We start from the raw sequence: 26,688 nt of genomic DNA, 5'->3' as shown, positions 1-26,688 counted from the left end.
AGACGCAAAGAATGCCCCCTTGTGCCCGTCACCTTCCTTGGTATAAACAGATCCTCAGCGAGATATTTGTATTGTCCCCTTATATACTTATACATGGTTATTAGATCGCCCCTCAGTCGTCTTTTTTCTAGACTAAATAATCCTAATTTCGCTAATCTATCTGGGTATTGTAGTTCTCCCATCCCCTTTATTAATTTTGTTGCCCTCCTTTGTACTCTCTCTAGTTCCATTATATCCTTCCTGAGCACCAGTGCCCAAAACTGGACACAGTACTCCATGTGCGGTCTAACTAGGGATTTGTACAGAGGCAGTATAATGCTCTCATCATGTGTATCCAGACCTCTTTTAATGCACCCCATGATCCTGTTTGCCTTGGCAGCTGCTGCCTGGCACTGGCTGCTCCAGGTAAGTTTATCATTAACTAGGATCCCCAAGTCCTTCTCCCTGTCAGATTTACCCAGTGGTTTCCCATTCAGTGTGTAATGGTGATATTGATTCCTTCTTCCCATGTGTATAACCTTACATTTATCATTGTTAAACCTCATCTGCCACCTTTCAGCCCAAGTTTCCAACTTATCCAGATCCATCTGTAGCAGAATACTATCTTCTCTTGTATTAACTGCTTTACATAGTTTTGTATCATCTGCAAATATCGATATTTTACTGTGTAAACCTTCTACCAGATCATTAATGAATATGTTGAAGAGAACAGGTCCCAATACTGACCCCTGCGGTACCCCACTGGTCACAGCGACCCAGTTAGAGACTATACCATTTATAACCACCCTCTGCTTTCTATCACTAAGCCAGTTACTAACCCATTTACACACATTTTCCCCCAGACCAAGCATTCTCATTTTGTGTACCAACCTCTTGTGCGGCACGGTATCAAATGCTTTGGAAAAATCGAGATATACCACGTCCAATGACTCACCGTGGTCCAGCCTATAGCTTACCTCTTCATAAAAACTGATTAGATTGGTTTGACAGGAGCGATTTCTCATAAACCCATGCTGATATGGAGTTAAACAGTTATTCTCATTGAGATAATCCAGAATAACATCCCTCAGAAACCCTTCAAATATTTTACCAACAATAGAGGTTAGACTTACTGGCCTATAATTTCCAGGTTCACTTTTAGAGCCCTTTTTGAATATTGGCACCACATTTGCTATGCACCAGTCCTGCGGAACAGACTCCGTCGCTATAGAGTCCCTAAAAATAAGAAATAATGGTTTATCTATTACATTACTTAGTTCTCTTAGTACTCGTGGGTGTATGCCATGTTGCATGACGCATGTTGTCGCATGCTCTTGCATGTCGTTACATGTCACATGTTGTCGCATGTTGCATGTAGCATGTTGTCACATGTTGCATGTCGCTTGTTGTTGCATGTTGTATGTAGTATGATGTGTGTTGTATGTTGTGTGTTGTATCTGCACACAGTGTAGCCGAGTCCAGCTCTGCTACGTCTGGATGCCTGACTTCTATATGTAGCAGAGCCGGTAGATGATCGCCGGAGATAACTCTCCAGGGATCACCTACACTACAGCGTTCTCGCAAACAGCAGATCAGCTGTTTGCGAGCACCAGACTAGTGACCGGAGACAAGTCCCGGTCACGTGCTCGGCAGTTCTTGTGATAACATAAGTTATCGCGAGAACTGCAGTGGATGAGGGACTTCCGGCGGCGGGACAGGTGAGCCGGCAGACATGCGTAGTAAGCTGCTTGTACGCAGTTTCTACGCATGTGACTAATCATTAGATGCAATTTTATCGCATCTAATTATAGTCTATGGTAAATATACGGCGCGGCAATGGAGCGTCGCCGCTTTGTAAACAGACATGCTGCGTTCTGAAAAGACGTGCTGCATGTCCGTTTACGTGGGTCTGCCGCCTCCGTGTTTTACCGCATAGTGGAGACGGGATTTCATGAAATCCCCTCCACTATGCTGTAACATCTGGGCGCTGCGTGTTTGACGCTGCGTCTCTACGCAGCGTCAAACACGCAGCGTTTCCTGAACGTGGAAACATACCCTCAGGCTGAATTCATACGTAGCATTTTGTGGCATTTTCACTATGTTTTGATGGCCTTTTTAACTTTTTTCATGTTTTTTTGTAAAGTCTGTAGTGAAAGATAGAATGAACTACATTCAAAGTGTTTAAAAAACAAACACAACACGGCATGTTGTGCTTATGTCATTTTTTAGGGGCGTTTTTTCCCACAGGGTTCATTATAGTACATTACCATTACTATTATAAAAAATATAAATGCAAATAAATGTTTACTTTATTTGAAAAACGCCAGTGCCTTTTTTTAATGGCGTTTCATACAGAGTAAGGCCGAGTTTACACAAGCATATGAAAGATCATCTGATTTTCACCCGGAAAATGAAGATGATTTTCATCTGCATTGTCATCAATACCGGGCAGATACAGCTTTGTTACACAGCAGGCACTGGTGCGAACAGCAGCGACTGGAGCTAACTCTAATCGCTGCTATATAACGGTTTAAACACCTCTGTCAGTCTAATTTAAAATGCACAATTACATGGAAAGAAGAAATATAAGCCAACTCACCCGTGATGCATAAACCAAGCTTCAGGAGCACGGACCTGCTGTGTCCAGGCGTATAAAGTCCCCCCCCAAAAAAGGACCATATGGGTAAGAATTTCAACGCGTTTCTGGAGACTAAGCTCCCTTAGTCATGATTAAGGGAGCTTAGTCTCCAGAAACGCGTTGAAATTCTTACCCATATGGTTCGTGCTGAAGTCTGTATCCTCTATGCTTAAAAGTTGTGAATAAAGAAAACTCTTTTTTACGGATTCAGTGAAGCTGGACATTCTCTTCCTTTTTTTTTGGACAATTACATGGCGCAATCATTCCGGCACTTATTGCCCCATCATCTGCAACAAAATTGTTGGTAGATTCTAGGATACCATGGCAGCTGGGAGGCCCCTGTCGCCACCATCTTGGTGCTGTTTTTGAAGCCCAGCTTGTGACTAGGCTTCATAGAAGATCAGTAATTTTACTATATACAGCAATACTGAAGTATCGTGGTATATGGTCTAAGCAAACAAATGATTGCAGGTTCACATTTTACATGGAATCTAAAATATAAAGTAAGAATTAATAAAATAATGTTTGAAAAAATATTAGAAAAATAGACGTAGAAAAGTTTAAATCGCCCTCCCCTTTGCCAATTTAAAAAATAAAGAAATTGTAAATTTTTTTTAATAATTAAAATATAAATATATTTGATATTGTGTCTGTAAAAGTCTGATCTATCAAAATGTACAATTGCCGTACTTTCCAGACTTCAGACTTTCCAGACGCACTTTTTCCCCAAAAAATGTTTTGGGGGAAATGGGGATGCCCTTAAGGCCGGGATCACACACAGCGAGATACCACCGAGTCTCGCAGGTTAAAACCAAGCTCTGGCACCGGCACTCCAAAGCGGAGCATGCAGCCACATAGCAATACATGGAGCTGCACGCTCCGCTCCGGAGTGCCGGTGCCAGAGCTTGTTTTTAACCTGCGAGACTCGGCCGTATCTCGCTTCTCGTTGTGTGTGATCCTGGCCTTAGGGCTTATACTCACCTGTGATAAAACTCGGATGAGTCTGGCACGTCAATGCCCGTCGCTGCTTCCGCCACTCAGGAGCGGAGCGTGTGGCTGCATGTACTCCTATGCGGCCACACGCTCCGCTCCTGAGTGCCGGGTGCAGTGCCGGGTATTAACATGCAAGACTCATCCGAGTTTCTTGCAGGTGAGTATAAGCCCTTATAGTTGGAATATACTTACATGTAGTGTGGCGGCAGAAGGAGTCGGGCAATTCTGCGGCGATACCAGTCCGACACTGCAGGGCATTGATCACACTCCCTTCCCAGGCTAGTGCAGCAGGTTTGGCGGTGCTCTGTGGTGCGGGGGGCTCTGCCGGCATTTTGTGAAAGCCCGGAGGCTCCCTCACATCCATTGCTGCGATGCGGCGGCCTCTGAGAAAATGGCCGCCAGGGCAGCAAACCCATACTATACAGCAAACCCATAGGTTATGTGCACAAAATGCGGACATTTCTGCAAGGTTTTTGCATATCTTGGCAGAAAAGCGCTGTGGAAAATCTGCTACTTTTTGTTACTTTTTTGTTGCGGATTTTCATGCTTTTTTGTAAGCTCCGCCCACACACTCTTCTTCCATCAGACATCATTACCTGACAATTCTGCAGTGTTTTTGGAAGCAAATCTGCAGCAACTCCACAAACCTTTTTACACCAGAGTTTTTTCCTCGGACTGACTCAATGGAAGTCAATGGGTGCAGAAACGCTGCAGATCTGCAAAAAGAATTGACATGCTGCGGAAAATAAAACGCTGCAAATCTGCGTGGAAATTTACAAATCATGTGCACAACACTTCAGGAATGTCATTGATTAATATTGCTTAAGTAATCCATTGTATTTTCTGAGCATTTTCGCACAGAAAAAACGCTGCGGAAATGCTACAAATCCACATCAAGGGGTGATGGCTTAGTATTAAAAAACCTCCTATATTGTGCAAAAATGTTTGCACTTTATTTTTCAGATTGCAGCCAGGCCCATTATTTTTGGTCTTGTAGACTGTGGTGTCTGTTCACATAGGATGCAGCCTGCCTGATCTAATAGCATGGGCGTCACTAGTAGGCTGTAAGACAAATACTGAGCATTACCTGTATGTGAGCAGCGCCCTATACAAGCCTCTTTTGTGCAATCATATACTAAGAAGTCACCCCTCCATGGATTGGTAGCCTGTGAGTGGTTGTCTCATCAGTATTTTGCACCTGTGTTGCTGCCATCTTTACTACATGGGTCTGCTGCCTCCTGATGCATTGGTGCTGAGACCTGGGCAGGTAAATACTGCTGCCCCTTTTTTGCTGAGGGGAAAAAAAGCACAAAAACCGCCCATTCTGGATGAAATTAAAATATTGTATTTTAGAAAACGCCAAATTTTTTACATTTTTTTATGTTGTTAAATAGTAAATTAAATAAATAGCTGGGAAAAAAACAAGAGGATTATATTTGTTTAGGTTGCACTGCTCATACTATGAGACAAATTCTGCTGTACAGCTTTTTTGACAGATGCAACAAAAAGAATGTGTGCCACACTCTTGTCTTATTAAAGGGAATCTGTCAGAAGATTTTGCTACTTAATCTGAGAGCAGCGCAATGTAGGGGATGAGATCTTGATTCCAGTGACATGTCACTTACTGGGCTGCTTGTTGTACTTTAAGTAAAATCCGTGTTGTATTAGCAGGACATTATCACTACAGGACTAGTTGTCATGTGCCATTCAGTCCTCCTGTTCTGTGTAACCCCACCCCCACCACCGATTGGCAGCTTTCTGGTTTTGCATAGTGTATACAGAAAGCTGCCAATCAGTGGTGTGGGCGGGGTTATACAGAGCTCGGCATTCAGAGAACTGCTTGATCTGCACCAAAGAAAGCAGTCATTTTATCAAACCTATAGCAACAAACCCAGTAAGTGACGCATCGCTGGAATCAGGGTGTCTGTACCAATATCACACAGATTCCCTTTAACAATATCTAAATCACTGTAATAATCTTCTCACTGCCTGAACTACGTCTCCACTGTCTGTTTGAAAGTATTAATAAATGTGGTCCATTGTATAAAGAAGGACTAAAGACTACATAGTATGCTGGGAACATGCTGAGACCAGGGCGGCACTGAGTCTTTTGGAGTGCTTCTGATTATATTTTTATGTATTGGCCTACTAATAGTGTAAGCTTAGTAAATGCAGCGTGTCAGTCACTGTGACACACACTGTGTGATGGATTACTCAAAAAATTCGACACTTTCTCCTTCTCATGTCAACAGTTCATGTGAAAATCCCACACAATACTTTTGCAGTTAAACTGTCACCATGTGCTCCATGTTATAGTTGTTTTACAAGTGTGCTAAAGGGAATGTTTCACCTATATGTGATTTGTAATCATTAAAACCAGAAATAGATGCACTTTTTCTGGGCAGCTGCGGGCTGCTGTTTTTAGGCTGGGTGGTCAATATCCATGGCCCTTACCAGTCTGAGAATACCAGCCCAGAGCTGTGAGCTTTAGCAAGGCTGGTTGTCAAAAATGTGGGGGACCCACTCCATTTTTAAAAATTATTTATTAAAGAAATTAAAAAAAACAGCGTGGGGACCCCTCTATTCTTGATAACCAACCGTGCAGAAGCTGACAGCTGAGGGCTGCAACCCCCAGCTGTGAGTTTTGTCAGGTTGGTTCAATAAAATAGGGGGGAAGCCAATTCGGGTTTTTCATTAATTTACGAACGATCGCAGCCGGCAGCTGTGGAATACCCCGATCATCCGCACCTACTGTCACTGTTATTAGTGGCAGCAGGTGTGGGATGATGGGGGGGGTAACAGTCCCAAAAGCCCCCACCTGCTGTCGTTCGGACTTTAATATAACCCTCATCATTCTCCTGTGCTCGCCAGCAGAGAAGGGGAGAATGATGACAGCCGAATTCAGCACCAGCCTCCGAGGAACAGTGCTTAGTGTAGCGCTTCTTCCCCAGCGGCTGACCGTGTGGTACTGATGCAGCACATGGTTGCCACACGTGTGCCACTCGTAGTACACACACGGACACGGATATCTCCAGTACCGGAAATATCAGGATGTGTGAACCCAGCCTTACTGTGAATAGTATGTACTTGTGTTCTCTATATGTAGGTTTTACCAATCATTGTAAACCTGCCTGTGGTGAATATGAAATATCAGCCCAATAATAAATTTAGTGGTCAATCTGAAAATTCAGGATTTCTATATAAATATTATATTAAAAACAATAAATATTAAATAATATGTCTTCTGATTACACATTTGTTTTAATATTGCACCTTACATGATCTTAGGGCACTTCAATGGATTACAAGATATCGGCATGTGTGCTCTCACAACCCATCGGACGGCCCCATGGCCTCTGCTTACGGATCGGCAGAGCTTCTTTGGCAGGACCCAAGCCGCTGATATGAAAAATTACAGTATATTCTGACCTAACTTAGTAATTGAGCTATTTAAAAGGGTTTTATGATGTATTTTTTTCTGAGAAATGTTTTTAAAAATGTCTTAGATCTAATGTCTGAAATCTGATTTTGTTCACTTAACGTTCTAATGGTTCTATCGAGTCTGATGTTCCTCTTTGGCTTGTGGAGCAGGCTGTGCTTATAATAGTGTATTTATTGCTATCGTTCTGATGTCTCATCTTTCTTCTGTTTTAATAGATCCTATTGGAGCCAGGAGCGATTCAAGATGTTTTGGCAGCTGGTAGTCATTTACAGTTACTTGAGCTCTTAAACCTTTGTTCTCAGTACCTAATCCAGGTAGGTTTCCCAAAGACACTTAATGTGGTATTCCATCTCAGACCGAAACTAGACTTCCCCCCCTTATAGTCATTGGGGCCCTTCTGCTTCAGGTTGTGTCTGTTTTGTAATTGAATCGTTTTCCGCATAAATTACTTTTATCTATTCCAAAAACGGAACAGAGAAACTGAACTGAAAACACAGGTATGAACAGAGAAGCTGAGTCCTCCAGAATGGAGGATGCCTATTCCTGTATCTTACTGCCTAATAAAGGGGGTCTCATGCAGTGAACTACTCTCTATGATGTCCATCAAGCTTTATTGGACAACCCTATTAAGCATGCCGCTTTTCTTTGGGAACCTGCTTCATAATCCTTTTTAAATCACAATTCACTTACATAAACAGAATAGACAGGCTGCTTAGCAACTGATGAATGAGCAAAACCCTCTTAATCATTTGATCAGTTCATCAGATCCTTGCAGATGTTATCCTTCATGGGATTTCAACCCAGAATTGATGATTCAACCGAAAACATCTAAACCCTGCCCAGAATTGCAATCTAAAAAACAGGTGAACAAATAAAAAAAGTGAAAAAAAAAAGGTGCAAATGGAAAGATTAGTTAAGATTAGTTGATGCAAATAAAAAATAAAAGGTGCAAAACACCTATAAAGTAGGCAAAAAAAAAGGGTAATAAGCTATGATGACTTGGCCCCATGGTGCCGTGGTTTATCATAAAGCTGCAATAGTAGAAATAGATTATAGGTGAGAATGTCTATTTTCTGAAAGAAGGAAAACCAAGCAAACAAAAAATTATATAAATAAGTGCAGTTAGATCTTGAAATATTTGGGCAGTGATTGAATCATTGCAATTTGGGCTCTGCATGCCACTATTTTTTTTATTTAATATGAAATACAGTGCCTTGCGAAAGTATTCGGCCCCCTGGAACTTCTAAACCTTTTCCCACATATCATGCTTCAAACATAAAGATACCAAATGTAAATTTTTGGTGAAGAATCAACAACAAGTGGAACACAATTGTGAAGTTGAATGAAATGTATTAGTTATTTTAAATTTTTGTGGAAATTCAAAAACTGAAAAGTAGGGCGTGCAATATTATTCGGCCCCTTTACGTTCAGTGCAGCAAACTCACTCCAGAAGTTCATTGTGGATCTTTAAATGATCCAATGTTGTCCTAAATGCCTAATGATGATAAATATAATCCACCTGTGTGTAATCAAGTCTCCGTATAAATGCACCTGGTCTGTGATAATCTCAGGGTTCTGTTTGAAGCACAGAGAGCATCATGAAGACCAAGGAACACAACAGGCAGGTCCGTGATACTGTTGTGGAGAAGTTTAAAGCCGGATTTGGATACAAAATAATTTCCAAAACTTTAAACATCCCAAGAAGCACTGTGCAAGTGATCATATTGAAATGGAAAGAGTATCATATCACTGCAAATCTACCAAGACCCTGCCGTCCCTCTAAACTTTCATCTCAAGCAAGGAGAACACAGATCAGAGATGCAGCCAAGAGGCCCATGATCACTCTGGATGAACTGCAGAGATCTACAGCTGAGGTGGAACAGTCTGTCCATAGGACAACAATCAGTCGTACACTGCACAAATCTGGCCTTTATGGAAGAGTGGCAAGAAGAAAGCCATTTCTCAAAGATATCCATAAAAAGTGTTGTTTAAAGTTTGCAACAAGCCACTTGAGAGACACACCAAACATGAGGAAGAAGGTGCTCTGGTCAGATGAAACCAAAATCGAACTTTTTGGCAACAATGCCAAAATGATATGTTTGGCGTAAAGGCAACAGAGCTCATCAACCTGAACACACCATCCCCACTGTCAAACATGGTGGTGGCAGCATCATGGTTTGGGCCTACTTTTCTTTAGCAGGGACAGGGAAGATGGTTAAAATTGATGGGAAGATGGATGGAGCCAAATACAGGACCATTCTTGAAGAAAACCTGTTGGAGTCTGCAAAAGACCTGAGACTGGGACGGAGATTTGTCTTCCAACAAGACAATGATCCCAAACATAAAGCAAAATCTACAATGGAATGGTTCACAAATAAACGTATCCAGGTGTTAGAATGGCCAAGTCACAGTCCAGACCTCAATCCAATCGATAATCTGTGGAAAGAGCTGAAACTGCTGTTCACAAACTATCTCCATCAACCCTCACTGAGCTTGAGCTGTTTGCCAAGGAAGAATGGGCAAGAATTTCAGTCTCTCAATGTACAAAACTGGTAGAGACATACCCCAAGTGACTTGCAGGTGTAATCACAGCAAAAGGTGGTGCAACAAAGTATTAAGTTAAAGGGGCCAAATAATATTGCACGCCGCACTTTTCAGTTTTTGAATTTCCACAAAAATTTAAAATAACCAATAAATTTTGTTCAACTTCACAATTGTGTTCCACTTGTTGTTGATTCTTCACCAAAAATTTACATTTGGTATCTTTATGTTTAAAGCATGATATGTGGGAAAAAGTTGAAAAGTTCCAGTGGGCCAAATACTTTCGCAAGGCACTGTAATTGAGATGCAATTGAACTTTAGACTTAAAAATTTGATTAAACGGATTGAACAAAAATATCCTGTGAAATGTTTAGGAATCGTAACCATTTTTCTAAAAAGCCTCCTCATTTCAGGGGCTCAAAAGAAATTGGACAAATTAACTTTACCATATATAAAATGTTCATTTTTAATACCTTTTATAGCAGGGCTGTGGAGTCTGTGTCCATTTTGGTGGAGTCGGAGTCAGTATAAAATGGACCGACTCCGAATATAATATAATAAATTTGGTGCAGTAGTACAATGCAGGATGTGCTGTGAATTTTTTTATAAGAATCTAAGAAAGTTCTGAAATGTCCTATAAATGTCTGTTCTGTTCCTGATGTAAGGATCTTGGTTTTTCGTGGAGATGAATCTGTGCTGCACTTTATGTACATGCTCAGTAGTGAGGCAGTGCTTTGGAGTCCGTGTTGGAGGTTTTTCTTAACGATTCCACAGCCTTGCTTTGTAGAGAATCCTTTGCAGGCATTGACTCCCTGAAGTCTAGAAGCCAAGGACGTCACCAAACACTGGGTTTCGCCTTTGTGATGCTTTGTCAGGCCTTTACTGCAGCTGACTTTAGTTGTTGCATGGTTGTGGTTTTTTATGCCTTAAGTTTTGTATAATCATGTGAAATGCATGCTCGATCATGATGAGATCTGGTGATTGACTTGACCAGTGCAGAATATCCCACTTCTTTGCTTCAAAAACTCCTGGGTTGCAGCATTGGGTTGACTGTGAGCAGGAAGTATAGCCCTTTACACTTCAGAATTCATCCCGCTGCTTCTGTCTTAAGTCACATCATCATTAAACACTATTGACCCTGTGATGCATCTGCAGGCCTGTTGCACTCAACCTCCCCCAGGGGGTGCAGGTAAGGGGAACAAGGTAGCACTCACCGTGTAGCACCACAGTACAAGGCGTGGAGCGCCGCTAGAAGGCGGCAGAGTAGTCAGACAGACCGGTCCGCAACAAACAGGAGACGAGCTACCAGAAGTAACAGCAGAGTACGTAGTCAAAGATAAGCCAGAAGTCAGAGCCAAACGGGAGCGCAGTATCCAAAACATGAGATGTAAGACAAAGTCGGGGTACAAGCCAGAGAGTCAAAAGCCAGTCTGGGAATGAGGTACAGAGACGGAAATCAAGAGGCGAGGTCACAGATCAGGCCGAGTCATACACTGTAAGGAAGTGGTCTAAAACAAATAAGGGAAGTCAGAGGCAGAAGGAACACCAGGGTATATGGGTCAGCTGCTCTAGCCAGGAAGCATGAACTATCACTGATGCCGTCCAGCAGACTACAGAGGACTTAAAAAGCCCAGCCAGCTCCAAAACAAGGCCAAGGGGATTAACTCCCGCATGACCAGTCCAGAGAGGGAACAGCAGAAAACAAACTTCGAACTGGATCATGACAGACCCAGTGCCATTGGAAGCCATGCATAGCCATGTCATCACACTGCCTCCACCATGTTTTACAGAAGATGTAGTGTGCTTTGGATGATGAGCCATTCCAAGCTTTTTCTGTCATGACTCTGTTGTTGGGTGTCACGAGACCAGGGGCTCTTTCCCTGTCCCTAATGCTAGGGGTGCCCTAGCTCGCCCTGCTCCCTGGATTGCTTCTGATGGTGAAGAGATCAGAGCTATTTACCTTGCATTAGCGCTTGTATCTGCCCTCATTCTGTACCTTTCAACCACCCAAGGAAGAGGGGTATAGTAGTATACCATAATACACCAACCAGACTAACAAGGTAATACAAACAGGGGTAATGAAAAATACCAAACATACTGACACATACAACAGAGGAATGCGTCGGGGAGTGGAGGATGGGGTTAAACCAAAGTAGGAGAAGAAAGGGAATTATCAAACAGTCAAAACCTAGCAACAGTCACAGATAAATTCACCAAGTGCCTTCTCCAATAATAACCAGCAACCTCCAGCTATGCAGCATAAGCTAACTCTGTCAATGAGTGCTAGCCAGGACCCAGATTATATAGGAGATAGGAGTGGCTAACAGTGCACAGCTGAGAGCCTTAACACTCCAGGAGCTCTCAACTGGGCAGATTAACCCCTGCACTGCTAAAAGATATTTACACCGTTTAATAAGAAGGTGAAGTGCTTCTGATCAGTGCAGGAGTAGGAGAAATGAGAGGCTGAGGTTTTCTGGCTCGTCTTTGTTGCAGTAAACCCGTGACATTCTCCAAATTTTTTGTTCCCATCAGTTTGGCACAGGTTGATCTTAAGTTTCATCGTTCAAAATCATGCAACTGCAGAGACTCGAACATAATATGCGAGAACTTACAGATGCTTGAATAACACCTGAGCATGCTCTGATAAGATGTTATCCAAGCACGTTTCCTCATCAATAGTGTGTATAAACATACAGACCACGTGATACTTAGATTGCACACAGGTGGACTTCCTTTCACTAAGCATGGGTCTTATGCAAGCCACTGTATGCACGTTTTTATGTTTTCCATTTAACTAATCTCATTAAGTATTACTTATATGATCGTTTTTATGATCAAAATCTAATAAAGATTTTATATTTTAATTAAAGTGTGACACATTTCTGTAGAGTTATTAACTTTGCTAATTCATACTTTATGTCTTTTCAAGGTTTTGTAAATATCTTATCCTGTATCTTGAATTTCTTAAACGGATAAAATGCCAAAACTTATGTCACTGTCCAAAATTTTTCTGGACATAACTGTACTGTATATACTTTGAAAGTCAAAAAGTTGCTGTAGCCTGTCTTGCGGAATGAATGACTATTGTTTTTGACCTCACCATCCACATGTTTAGGATGCATGATGTCACTGTGCCCCTCACAATACTGAGTACCTACTGCATCACCTACTAATAACATACTAACCTACCACAAATAATTGGTTTCTGTCACTTCAAGCCCTGTGCAACGTCAACACTCAAGTAGAAACCAAGTAATGACTTCTCCTGACATCTGATAGGACATTGGCCTTTCCTGAGTTGACACTAGAGTACAACTAACATCTATAAGACTTAAAGTAGTTTTCTTGCTTAATATAAAGCTTAAGGAGTTGGACCATCTTAAACACGACTGTTCCAGCCAAACACTAATCTCTGCATTCTTATGCCATATACCTCTAAGGTCAGTGATTGGCTGCAGCGGTCATAAGCTGTAGACAAGATATCACCACTACAGACCTGTAAAGAAAGTACTGTATTTTCTGGCGTATAAGACTACTTTTTAACCCCTGAAAATCTTCTCAAAAGTCGGGTGTTGTCTTATACGCCAGGTGTCGTCTTATAGGGCAGATGCGGAGTAATCTGCGGTCGCCGCATATTGTGGGGGGAGCGGTCCCAATGACGAGGTGAGGGGGCGCCTCACCGGGAAGGTGTAAGTGAAGCAGAGGCAGAGAAGGAGATAATAGGATACAAGGGCGAGCCAGATGAGTGAAAGAGGAGTGTTTTTCTAGGCACAGCACCGCTCTCTCTCTCTTTTTTGCACAGACGCTGACAGTTTGCTTCACTTACACCTTCCTGGTGAGGTGCTCCCTCACCTCATCATCGGGACCACTCCCCCCCACTATATACGTCGACCGCAGATTGCTCCGCACCCACCCTATAAGACGACACCCAGCATTTAAGACAACCCCCGACTTTTGAGAAGATTTTATATTTTAACTGGAAAAGTTGGGGGTCGTCTTATACACCCAGTCGTCTTATACGCCGGAAAATAAATTAAGTGATGCCTGTTTTGTTATTATATAGTGTTACATGAAGTAGGACAAATTTGGTCTGATCTTGGGAATCACTTCAATTACTAAATACTGTACAACTTTCTGATATACTTTACATTTATTTATTATTTTACCATTTTCAACATATTCATTTGCTGTAAGTGCATTATATTTAGAAGCAAAGGTATCCAGTGTAATGCTCAGAGCTAAACAACCTGAACTGCAGGACCATATTGCTGTAAAATGGCAGAAACATGTCCATCCACTTGTTAGCTAAGAGCAGGACCAGCTTTCTAGAGGTTCTAAGTAATCATTGTATTCCTGCATGTCATAGTTTACCCAAAAAAGTTTGAGATTTATTCCCAATACCCAATCAGGGGTTTGGGGGATATACTTGTATTGTTGAAGAATCGCTCTGTATTGTAGTGCAGGTCTGGTTCCAGAGCTATATTCACAGCTCATGTGGCCCTAGTTAATAAGCCTAAATATACCTCATTAAAGATACACTCATCAAATCAGATATATTCATATCTGCTTTTGGAATCTCACAATTACACATTTCATTACTTATGACAGAGGAAATGGCACGTCATGCCATCCTGTCTTTTCCGCCAAAATTATGGACACTATGACCAAACCCAAAGCACTACAGTGGTAACCATTGGTTTGTACATATCTATAGTACAAGTGAACATATAAGAAAAAACTCTGTTATATGAGTACATCTTAGAGAAATCTGCTTCTTTCTCAACTAATGAGCTCCTTTTCTCCCTTCCCACAGCCATCCCAAACTCTACTCTGAAAAAAAGGTCAAATTAGTCACTCATGATGGACTGACAGTACAGTGAGGTGTCAGGTTACAACTCCTATACTACATGGAGAAGAGAGTGTGAGCAGAAGCAAGGATCATAATGAAAAAACAGGCAGAGAGATAAACACAAATTGTGCTGAGGTTTCTGACAAGTCTTTTACCTCACCTTAGAGGTGAATTCACATGTACACTGATGAGTACTGCTGTACAATTTCCTCCACACTGCTGCTGATTTTTTTCTGTGTGCTAACTAAAGAATGAAGAGCAGGAATACATATGTGCGCTATGCTATGTTTTGAAGAAATAATAGCAGCTAGTCTCTTCCCATCAGCTAAAAGTGAATTGCAAATTAAGAGATAGTCTGCAAAATATAAAAATGTAAAAATCCAGTAATATCATAAGATAAATAATGATATTCTTCATATACACATGACATCTTATTTGTAAGTTACTTGAAAGTACAATGAACCCTTTGAATTTCAAATGTGTCTGCTACCACAAATGTGTCTGCTGCGTGCTACATACAGTTAGGTCCATATATACTTGGACAGAGACAACATTTTTCTAATTTTGGTTATAGACATTACCACAATGAATTTTAAACAAAACAATTCAAATGCAGTTGAAGTTCAAACTTTCAGCTTTCATTTGAGGGTATCCACATTAAAATTGGATGAAGGGTTTAGGAGTTTCAGCTCCTTAACATGTGCCACCCTGTTTTTAAAGGGACCAAAAGTAATTGGACAGATTCAATAATTTTAAATAAAATGTTCATTTTTAGTACTTGGATTGAAAACCCTTTTTTGGCAATGACTGCCTGAAGTGTTGAACTCATGGACATCACCAGATGCTGTGTTTCATCCTTTTTGAAGCTCTGCCAGGCCTTCACTGCGGTGGTTTTTGGTTGCTGTTTGTTCGTGGGCCTTTCTGTCTGAAGTTTAGTCTTTAACAAGTGAAATGCATGCTCAATTGGGTTGAGATCAGGTGACTGACTTGGCCATTCAAGAATATTCCACTTCTTTGCTTTAATAAACTCCTGGGTTGCTTTGGCTTTATGTTTTGGGTCATTGTCCATCTGTAGTATGAAATGACGACCAATCAGTTTGGCTGCATTTTGCTGGATCTGAACACACAGTATGTCTCTGAATACCTCAGAACTCATTCAGCTGCTTCTGTCCTGTGTCACATCATCAATAAACACTAGTGACCCAGTGCCACTGGCAGCCATGCATGCCCAAGCCATCACACTGCCTCCACCGTGTTTTACAGATGATGTGGTATGCTTTGGATCATGAGCTGTACCACGCCTTCGCCATACTTTTCTCTTTCCATCATTCTGGTAGAGGTTGATGTTGGTTTCATCTGTCCAAAGAATGTTCTTCCAGAACTGTGCTGGCTTTTTTAGATGTTTTTTGAGCAAAGTCCAGTCTAGCCTTCTTATTCTTGATGCTTACGAATTGCTTGCACCCTGCAGTGAACCCTCTGTATTTACTTTCATGCAGTCTTCTCCTTATGGAAGATTTGGATATTGATACGCCTACCTCCTGGAGAGTGTTGTTCACTTGGTTGACTGTTGTGAAGGTATTTCTCTTCACCATGGAGATTATTCTGCGATCATCCCCCACTGTTGTCTTCTGTGGGCGCCCAGGTCTTTTTGCATTGATGAGTTCACCAGAGCTTTCTTTCTTTCTCAGAATGTACCAAACTGTAGATTTTGCCACTCCTAATATTGCAGCAATTTCTCTGATGGGTTTTTTCTGTTTTCGCAGCTTAAGGATGGCTTGTTTCACCTGCATGGAGAGCTCCTTTGACCACATGTTTGCTTCACAGCAAAACCTTCCAAATGCATGCACCACACCTCAAATCAACTCCAGGCCTTTTATCTGCTTAATTGAGAATGACATAATGAAGGGATTGCCCACACCTGTACATGAAATAGCCTTGGAGTCAATTGTCCAATTACTTTTGGTCCCTTTAAAAACATGGTGGCACATGTTAAGGAGCTGAAACTCCTAAACCCTTCATCCAATTTTAATGTGGATACCCTCAAATGAAAGCTGAAAGTCTGAACTTCAACTGCATCTGAATTGTTTTGTTTAAAATTCATTGTGGTAATGTCTATAACCAAAATTAGAAAAATGTTGTCTCTGTCCAAATATATATGGACCTAACTGTAGGTATTTATACTGCTAGATTGGTTACCTAGTTTGTATTATGTATAAATGGCATTTTTGGCCTTCATTTGACATACATACAGGGAAACATTGTTAAAGTATATATTAAATTGGAGGCTTTTCTAGTGTACATCATAAATGCAAACAAAGAATGTGAACCAGCCCTCTTTTTAATGGGAAACAGGATAAATATATGTGCTCTCTCTTGTAAGGGCTGAAGACAGCTATTTTATCATTTATAATATATGATTGCGTGAAAAGGAGAGAGTTTTGAGCTCGATATAACAATAATGGAGCTTCAGTTATTTTAAGGATGCATTCTAAAGCTATTTACAGCTTATAAAACAGTTCTAGCGTTATCTAATGTTATAATGTATCTACTATATAGTAATTACAAACTCTTTAACTTATTACCAACTGCTCAATTACAATGCGGCCTTTAGAACATAAAAGGTATTTTACTGGCCCTAAATATTTCAGACCTGGGGACCCATGCCCATCAGCATGATGAAACAACACCTGTGTTTCTGAAACCTTCATTGTTTGTACAGGTACAGGTTGTCTCATTATATTAAATGAGTACAGTTGCAAAATGCTTCTAAAAACCAGCAACGTTGCAGTTTACCTCTTAGCATAAATTCTTTCTGCTCTCAAGAACTGAAGGATTGTTAATTTTGTAGTGTACAGCTTGCTGCCAAAGTTACTGGCCATCTCAGAGCTGACCAGATTTCTAGGCAGGGAGTTTGCGCTTTCAAGCTGTTTGCTATTCAGTTAGCAAGTGCTGCCCTGAAGCTAGCCCAATTTCTGAAACTAGTCCGATTCAGTGCCCCAATTCTTCACCTGTGCTGCAGAGGTAACGTTGCCTCTGCCAGCAGCGTGGGAGAGCACAGATTAGCCAACAGCTCAGCCATGCTGTCAATCTTCAGGAGCGCACTTCACCCCGTCATGCAGGAAGTCATGGGGCTGAGGAGCAGTGCGCTCCTGATGACAGGATCAAGAGACAACCCATTCAAGCTTAAGAACCGGGCACCGCTACAGAGATACGGTGCACACACCAATGTGCCTTTATAAACTATAGTATTTTATAATAGTAGCAGAGATCAAACATTTAGAGCCTATTCTAAGGATTGGCCTTCATTGTCTATATTTACAAGGGAGATGTCACTTCCCAAAGTTGTTAGTTACCGATCATTTTCTTTCCAGGAGACATTTTTTGATTTTTTTTTATGCATAATGAATTGTGTTGACTTCTCTTAGGCAATCTAGGAAAAGTGCAAACCATCTTTTAACACTCACCCTGAGCAGTGCTGTGTTTTGGGTGTTTGATTGTTTGACATTTAGCCGGTTTTTGTTGGACTAGAGCCATCACACCTATTTAGTGACATGATTACTGTGTTACTTGACATAGTGGCAGCTTGCAGATTAGTGCTAGGAAAAGTGCTGTGCCCCCTCCTTTATCCCCTCATTACAGTGAAATAATGATAGGATTGCTAAGCAGTTGAAAAATATGACCTGGAAATGGCTGAGACGATTCTGAATGTCAGCGCACGTTATTGCAGGTTAAATTGAACACTAATGCCAGGATTTGCTTTGGCCTGTTGTTTGGTATCACACCTCGATCTGTCAGGAATGGCAGATAATTCCAGATTCTGGTGCAATACCATGAAAAACAAAAACCAAGGTAATTCTCCGATGTCAATTATAGAAAAAGCCTGGTTTCTGGAGAAGAAAACCATTTTGAAATGATGATAGAAAATATTGTCTGCTTCTTTGCAATTTGCTTTGACTGGTGTCAATGGGAAACAAAGCACGGGGCTCACAGAACTAGCTTTAACATTGCTCCAATAATGGAGATTTAATTTTTCACATTATCCTAAAAAGGGTTTTAAAAACAAATACATTGTATAAAACTTTATATAATATTTGTCAATCAGTAACAGCTTTCATGAATTGAACATGATGCCGAATGCCTTTTTATATCATTTTCTGCACTAGAAACGATTATGTGAGATTATGGAGAGCAGACGTTTTTTCAAAAATCAGAAATAGTAATTTATGATAACATATGCAGTGTACTATAATGTATAATACAGAAATTAGTATAGATGAGGATAGATCATTAGAAAGGCCGACATGCTATTGCACCTACGACAACAGCTATGAGGAAAACAAACTGGGGGGCCAGTCTTCTGCCTGGTAGCCATCTACTTTTCTCTCGATATTTCTACTTTTCTCTCGATATTCACCACAAATGTTGAGAGGATTTGTAGAAAGCAGTCTCATAGCATTGAATCCTCTTGATATTATTGGTTTATAGTGACTGGAGTAACATTTCTGGCATAAGAAATGTCAGAACTATTGACACCCCATCCTGCCCCATCTCCTAGCTTCGTTCCATTGGCTCGAAAATGCAAAAAGTTGTTAATTTTTTGCAAAACTTTGAGCTGCGCAAAGTGGCACAAGTGTTTTGTGCCAGTTTTCTGGTGAGAACCCTTTGATGAATCATATTTTAATTTTTAGGAGGACTCCTGACTATCTCGCTAGAGTAGAATCGAACACCGGGAGCTTCACATTTTATTTCTTTTTTAATTTGTTAATGCTGTAAGAAATTTCACAGATATTTATTTCACGGTTGGCCACTGTGTAATTCTGTTTTTTTTCATACTGTACATTTTAGTCCAATCCTGACCTGTTAGAATGCTAGTACAGGAGACAACTAATGTGGTTTAAAGTGCTGCTACTATGAGTAATAATAGGGCCCTGTCCCTGGGAGAGGTAGCAAATGGCTGTGCTTAGGATAACTCTTCATGTTGTCTGGTGGCTGGGTCTAGTAATATGAACTTAAAGGAGTTGTCCGGTCAAAACAGATAAGTCTGCAGTCACTCTGTGTGACTGCGGACTTATGAATCACCCCAGCGCACAGGCTGTGCGCTATGGGGATTTGCCCGTTTCAGACCCGGGACCAGAGGGTACGTATGAGTTATACATACCCTGAGCCAGTGGGCCGGCCTCGCTCCTTACACTTGTATGGACCAAGGTCACCCCCTCTAGTTGGCCATGCACACTGGCCAGCTTTCTCTCTAGATGGGGTGCGGCCCGGCTCAATACAAGTGTATGCAGCGAGGCTGCGCCCACTGGCCAGGGGAATGTATAGCTCTTACGTACCTTCCGGTCCCGGGTCTTAAACTGGCGAATCACCATAGCGCACATTGCGTGCGCTCGGGGGATTCATAAGTCTGCTGTCACACAGAGTGACTGCAGACTTATCGATTTTGACTGTACAACCCCTTTAATCTACAACTGTTTGAAGGTTCCAAACGAGGAGGGCTCCAAATAAAGTCCTGAAGGCCCAGGGCAATTGCCATATTTACCATCCTTATAATCATGTCATAAGTAGTAACATCAATAATAGAATATATGTGAAGTTATGAATAGCTAAGTGATGCACAGAAGCATAGAAAATACTGTAGTTATCGATAGATGGATGTAGTTGATGATGATTCAATGGATAAACAAATGATAGATGGATAGATCAATAGATACTCGGACAGAAAGACAGAAAAGGCGAGAGAGAGAGTGATAAAGGATATATGGATGGGTAGAGGAATGAGTATGTGTGATAATAAGTGACCTTCTGCTTGTGACCTTCATAGAATATATAATTTATTGCAATGTTCTTACCTCAATAAACATTAATACGTGAAAACCATTAACGTGTCAACAAATGAAATAAGTAGCATAATAGACATATTTGGTTTAATCGTAAATGTCAGGACCTCATTTTATTGTTGCATCCCAATGACCTTGTAAAGGAGAGCAAAGCAGAACTTGTCCGCATTGCACTGGTTAATCCAATTCCCAGAAAGCAGTGTGCGCTCAGTATGGATCGCAGTGCAGTAGATGGCAGTGTCTGACCGGTGTCTGAAAAATGAGCTCCAAATGGGACCGGTGCAGAACGTATTTATTTTTCTCATTATTATTAGCATTACGAGCTGCGGAGCAGATATTATTCGCACGTTGGCCGCGATGCATTGTCATTTTCTAACAAACACCCAGGACGCTTTAATGTTTTAAGAGGCAATGTAGCCCGATTTTTTTTTTGCCGGAATGGTCATTTGTCATTATTCTTTGTGAAATCTTTCATTTGCTCTAATTTGAATGTAAATGACTCCAAGGTTTTACAAATAAGGTGACAGACTCACATAAATGTAATTGGCGGGTTCATCTCCTTTCTTTTTCTATATCACTCATTAGGTTAGGAATTAAATACATCTTATTAAACTAGGGGCATGTCCAATGATGATATTGTAATGGCAAATTACTGTGTGCTATTAGTGGTGTATTTTTTATTCATGGACATTAATTTGTCATTAAGGCGGCATTAGTTTAACACTTTTACGGAGATTACGTGACCTGAAAGAAGAAGCTAGTTCTGGAATGTGAGGGAAGGAAGGAGAGATCCTAGCGCTAGACATATATTATGCATTTTGGCAGCAATTCAGATGCTGCTGAACAATGTACTGTACCTGTGAAATTTCTTTGTGATTCTCAAAACTAACCTGAGAGCCAAAACATCTTCTGGTACAAATGACTGCAGCGTTCACACAAAAGTCCCTTAATGTCTTAACAATGAATTTATATGCTTTTATGAGGATTTTTTCCCGTCGTTGTTATGGGTGGCTCCCAATGTCAGACGAGACCAGTGTTATAATGGAGTTGCTCGCAAAGTCACCTTAATATTCCGATCAATTATAGCATGCAAACCCGACATTGACAAAACCTTGTAATATACATGTTCCCAAAATTTAGTCCCTGATTTGAAATCTCTGGTACTGTCCTTTACCAAAGTGGTTTTTTTAATTGGATTTTGATGCAAAATCCGTACCAGAGTTTTCCATCAGTCACATCCAGTTTATATTTTTAGTCTTTTATCGGTCTTCTTGAAGGTACCAAGTCTTGGTACAACTACAGACTCTTCACCATTTATAGATATGCTCCCAGCAAACACAGCTGTAATTTATAAGCAGAAGTGAGAACCAGTTACTAAAATTAAAAAGTAATAGCATAGTTGACCACATTCCCAAATTTGTGGTAATTGTCCCTGTTTCAAAGGCTATGGACACTTTTGACATGGGAAAACAATATTTATACATTTAATCAATGAAATTGTTCTAAATTTCAGTCTGCAGTTTTAATTTCTTTTTAAGACCCCTGATATGCAATTTGTATCCTAATGCACATTTCAGATTTTTCTCTTGTCGGAGTGTCTCTCCCTGTAATGTAGGTTGGATTTGAGTTCTGTGTGTATCCAGAGTACTGCCGACTTCAGTTGCTCTAATTTATCAGCACAGCTTCTATCCTGTACTTATTTCTTCTCCATATAGTTTCCTCCAAGTCTGTAGCCTGTTTTCTCTGCTCTCCCTGAGGAAAAAAAAATCTGTACAAAGGTGTACACCGTCTCTAATGCAATCTTGACAAATATCACCTGAACTACTTTGGCATTTTCCACTGCTTAAGTCTTCGCTCTGCAAGTCTGTTTTGGGGGTCTGGATTTTGAGGTCGGAGCGGGAGTCTAATTTATGAAGCTTGGTCTGGGTTCTGACTTTGTGATTTGATCTGGAGTCTGTCTAATACTTTTTGTCTGGGATCTGATTTATCGTGCCGGAACTACAGGCTATCGGGTTTAAATATTGGAATTTGAATTACGGTGTCTGATTTGAATTATACAGTGTTTAGGATAAATGAGCACACCCCCTTAGAGTAAGTAAGATTTTAATCAATATCTCACTGTACAAAAGAACATTTTGCAAAAATTTGACAAGACTAAGTTTCATAGATCAAATTTTTTTTACCTATAACATGAAAGTAAGGTTAAAAATATAACTTTTTTTTGCAAAATCTTCAGTTCTACTCAAATTTGTTGATGTAAAAATAAATACACCCCACCATAGGTGTTCGATTTGGTTCAGATCAAGAGTCATGCTTGGCCACTGCATCACTTTCACCCCGTTCGTTTTCAGAAATGCAACAGATGTGCGTTTTGGATCATTGTCATGTTGGAAAAGTGCACATCTACCAAGGGCACGGAGTAATGGTAGCATTTTTTTATTTACAGATAGACCAGTTCATTTGTGAATTCATGATACCATCAATGAAATGTAGATCCCCAACACCAAGAGCCCTCGTGCAGCCCCACATAAAGACACTGCTGCCACCATGTTTCACTATAGGCAACAAGAATGTTTCTAAACAATTTTTTCTAAATGCATGGTGAACGTGGATCAGTAGCAGTACTGCCCAATGTACAGCAGGCTGTAATGCAATATGTTCTTACACATTTCTATAACGACCAGCTTTACATTTTTCAGTAATTTGTGCTATTATTATTATTTATTGTTATAGCGCCATTTATTCCATGGCGCTTTACATGTGAGGAGGGGTATACATAATAAAAACAAGTACAATAATCTTAAACAATACAAGTCATAACTGGTACAGGAGGAGAGAGGACCCTGCCCACGAGGGCTCACAATCTACAAGGGATGGGTGAGGATACAGTAGGCGAGGGTAGAGCTATAGCAGCTTTATTTTGTGAGATCCAGCAAAATTAGCTGTCACTGCTCATTTGTTGTCTTTTTTTAGACTAATTTTGGTAGGTAAAAACCATGGTATTTTGGTAAACACCCCAAGATCTTCCACTGGGTGATGCTAAGACCAAGTTGTTTAGCCATCTCAGTTTACCTTTTGTCAGAGTCTTTGATATCTTGTCTATTTTTTTTATTATCATTGGATTTTCTTTATGAACTTATTTTTATTTGATGCATACTGTATCCAACTGCCTGACAGCTGTCATTGTCACTAGTTAAAGGGGTGGTGGGAAGGCATAGTCATTCTCCTAATTCTCTATTTGATGGCATAAACTAAGCTATTTTCTAATGTACCCTAACCACACTATCTAATAGCAATTGTATTTTTTGTTCCCTGCTTCCTGTGTGATGGCGAGTGTCCCAGTGCATGCAATGACTGCAGCCAGGGGTGAACCTAGCCTCTCTGCTGCCTGAGGCGAACTGCATAATAGCGCCCCCCCCCCTTCCCGTAGTAAATTTTTTAAATTGGTAGAAATGAATCTGGTTCATACAGATTTATTTGTATCCTGTAAAAATTTGTGCAATAGTGGTCATTTTAATTTAGAGAAATTAAAAAAATTATGTCCGAACACAAGTACATCAGCGTCATCACCGCACATACAAGAACCACACAGAAGAATCCAGAACAAGGATCATTAATGGCAATGGCGGGTCTGTAGCAGGTCCGGACTGGGACAAAAAAGCAGCCCTGGCACACAAACCCCTCCAGCCCACATAACACGTCATAACACGTCCCACCCCACATCAGTGAATTTTTGCTATACTTTGTCATTCTGCTCACCACTCTCTTATAGATGTATATATATATATTATAGAGGTGTATGATTGACCACAGCTCCATTTACATGGTGCTCTTCAAAGCTATGTTTCTCAGGATCATGCAATAAGATCCACAACAAACAGAAAGTCATCCCCTATCCAGAAGATAGGGGAGAACTTCCAAATTTGAGATAGCTTAAACAGGTTTTTCATGACTTGCGGTATTTTTATTACATAGTTACATAGTTACATAGTTACATAGTTATTAAGGTTGAAGGAAGACTATATGTCCATCTAGTTCAACCCATAGCCTAACCTAACATGCCCTAACATGTTGATCCAGAGGAAGGCAAAAAAACCCCATGTGCAAAGAGTAAGCTCCACATTGGGGAAAAAAATTCCTTCCCGACTCCACATACGGCAATCAGACTAGTTCCCTGGATCAACGCCCTATCAAGGAATCTAGTGTATATACCCTGTAACATTATACTTTTCCAGAAAGGTATCCAGTCCCCTCTTAAATTTAAGTAATGAATCAATCATTACAACATCATACGGCAGAGAGTTCCATAGTCTCACTGCTCTTACAGTAAAGAATCTGTGTCTGTTATTATGCTTAAACCTTTTTTCCTCCAACCGCAGAGGATGCCCCCTTGTCCCTGTTTCAGGTCTATGATTAAAAAGATCATCAGAAAGGTCTTTGTACTGTCCCCTCATATATTTATACATTAAAATGAGATCACCCCTTAGTCTTCGTTTTTCAATTACATTATGGGAATGTAGAAAATAATAAACCAATAATGAGAATCCAGTAGTCCAATGCTCGTGCAAACAAGTGTATAAATCAGGCATGATTTTTTATCAGATAGCACACTGACCGATGTTATACAATGGGGCCACGCAGAGAAACATTTTTTTTCTCAAACTGATTCGGCGGGAGAAAAAAATCATATCATGCTGCGATTTGGCTCTGCAATTGAATGAGACTCACCCATTCTAGTCTATGGGTGGGAGAAAAAAATGGATACCTGAGTATAACATCCATTATTTATGGTTACATTACAATTATGTAACATAGAGAACTGTAAATGATCCTGTAAAAGATTAATAACTGCTCAGAAAAAAAACTGACTGCAAACAGAAAACAACTGAGAAAAAAAATCATCCCATTCTCCTGGGTAAAAACAGATACTTATATATGATGTACAGGGAAATATAGGTACAGTACAATGCCAAAGATTTCACTTCGCACAGTGCATGCTCTGGGAGGATTCAAAAGTCTGCAGTCACACAGAGTGGCACACAGAGTGAGTGCAGACAGTATAGTCCTCCACACGGTATTATAGGCACCACGTAGTCCTCCACACAGTATTATGGGCACCGCATAGTCCTCCATACAGAATTATGGGCACCACATAGTCCTCCATACAGTATTATGGGCACCACATAGTCCTCCATACAGTATAATGGGCCCACATAATGCTCCATACAGTATTATGGGCCCCATATATTACTCTATACAGTATCATGGGCCCCAAATATTACTTCATACAGTATAATGGGCCCTATATAGTCCATACATTTAAAAAATCATCAAATACTTCTCCCTGTAGCCTGCTGCTCTGGTGTCAGCGTATTCTCACCCTTTGCACTGCTCGGCACAGAGGATGCGCTGTAGTGATGTAATTGCGCCCTCTGCACTAAGACGTCACAGAGCTTAGACACAGAGGGGGAATGATGGGAGAGGGAGCATCAGCGGGTGGCTCCCTCAATCATCATTGTTTTCAACTGTGTCGGCGCTGGCACTGGGGCCCCACGACTTACGAGCCCCATAGCATGCCATGTCTACGATGGTTTGTGGACTCTGGCACTTACCAACTTGCGCCGAGTGGTGATGTCAGTCCTGACACTCGTTTGTGTCATAACTGAGCACCACCAAAAATTAAGAAGTGGGTGAAATGCTTTTAGGACACACACCCTTAACCGTTTCCTGACATGCGCCGTACTAGTACTGCTCTGCGGGAACTGAGTTCCCCCAAACTGCAGTACTAGTAGGGCAGCACAATCACGCAGTCTCACAGTGAGCACCGCAGCGATCGCATGCGGACATCAGCTGTATGTGACAGCTGACACCCTGCAGCAATGCCCACGATCGGCGCTAGCACTGATCATGGGCATTTAACCCCTCTTATGCCGCTGTCAGTAGTGACAGCGACATAGAAGGGCATCGCGCAGGGACAGGGACTCCCTGCGCTCTCCCATCAGAACAACGCAATGCGATCGTGTTGTTCCGGTGTTCTGGAAGGAGTCCCCAGATCCAAAATGGCCGCGGGGCTCCTTCCGGGTCCTTCACTGAAGTGGCTTGCTGGCGCCTGCTCTAAGCCTCCTGCACTGCCTGTCAGATCGCTGATCTGACATAGTGCTATGCAAAGTGTCAGATCAGCGATCTGAGGAAATATAGTGATGTCCCACCCTGGGACAATGTTAGAAAGTAAAAAAAAAAAAAAAATACTATGTATAAAAAAAAAAACAAATAAATAATTAAATATTTCCCAATAAATCCATTTATTTCTGTAAATAAAAAAACAATAAAAGTACACATATTTGGTATCGACGCGTCCTTAACGACCCGCTCTATAAAACTATCATGCTAGTTAACCCCTTCAGTGAAC

At 41.0% G+C, this 26,688-nt stretch overlaps 1 protein-coding gene across 7 annotated transcripts in view; it reads left to right on the top strand.

The window, feature by feature from the left end:
- KLHL32 (kelch like family member 32) overlaps positions 1 to 26,688 on the top strand; it is a 508,172-nt gene that overhangs the window by 223,766 nt on the left and 257,718 nt on the right. For all 7 annotated transcript variants that reach the window (XM_069726338.1, XM_069726337.1, XM_069726339.1 and 4 more), the window contains one exon: positions 7,268 to 7,366. In XM_069726338.1, coding sequence (XP_069582439.1) covers positions 7,268 to 7,366 — 99 coding nt within the window. The remainder of the gene's footprint in view (positions 1 to 7,267; positions 7,367 to 26,688) is intronic.

The sequence above is a fragment of the Ranitomeya imitator genome, chromosome 5, assembly GCF_032444005.1.
Source record: "Ranitomeya imitator isolate aRanImi1 chromosome 5, aRanImi1.pri, whole genome shotgun sequence".
In the NCBI taxonomy this organism is placed as follows: domain Eukaryota; kingdom Metazoa; phylum Chordata; class Amphibia; order Anura; family Dendrobatidae; genus Ranitomeya; species Ranitomeya imitator.
Note: the sequence above shows the minus strand (reverse complement) of the source record. Positions and strands in the feature narration are given on the sequence as shown.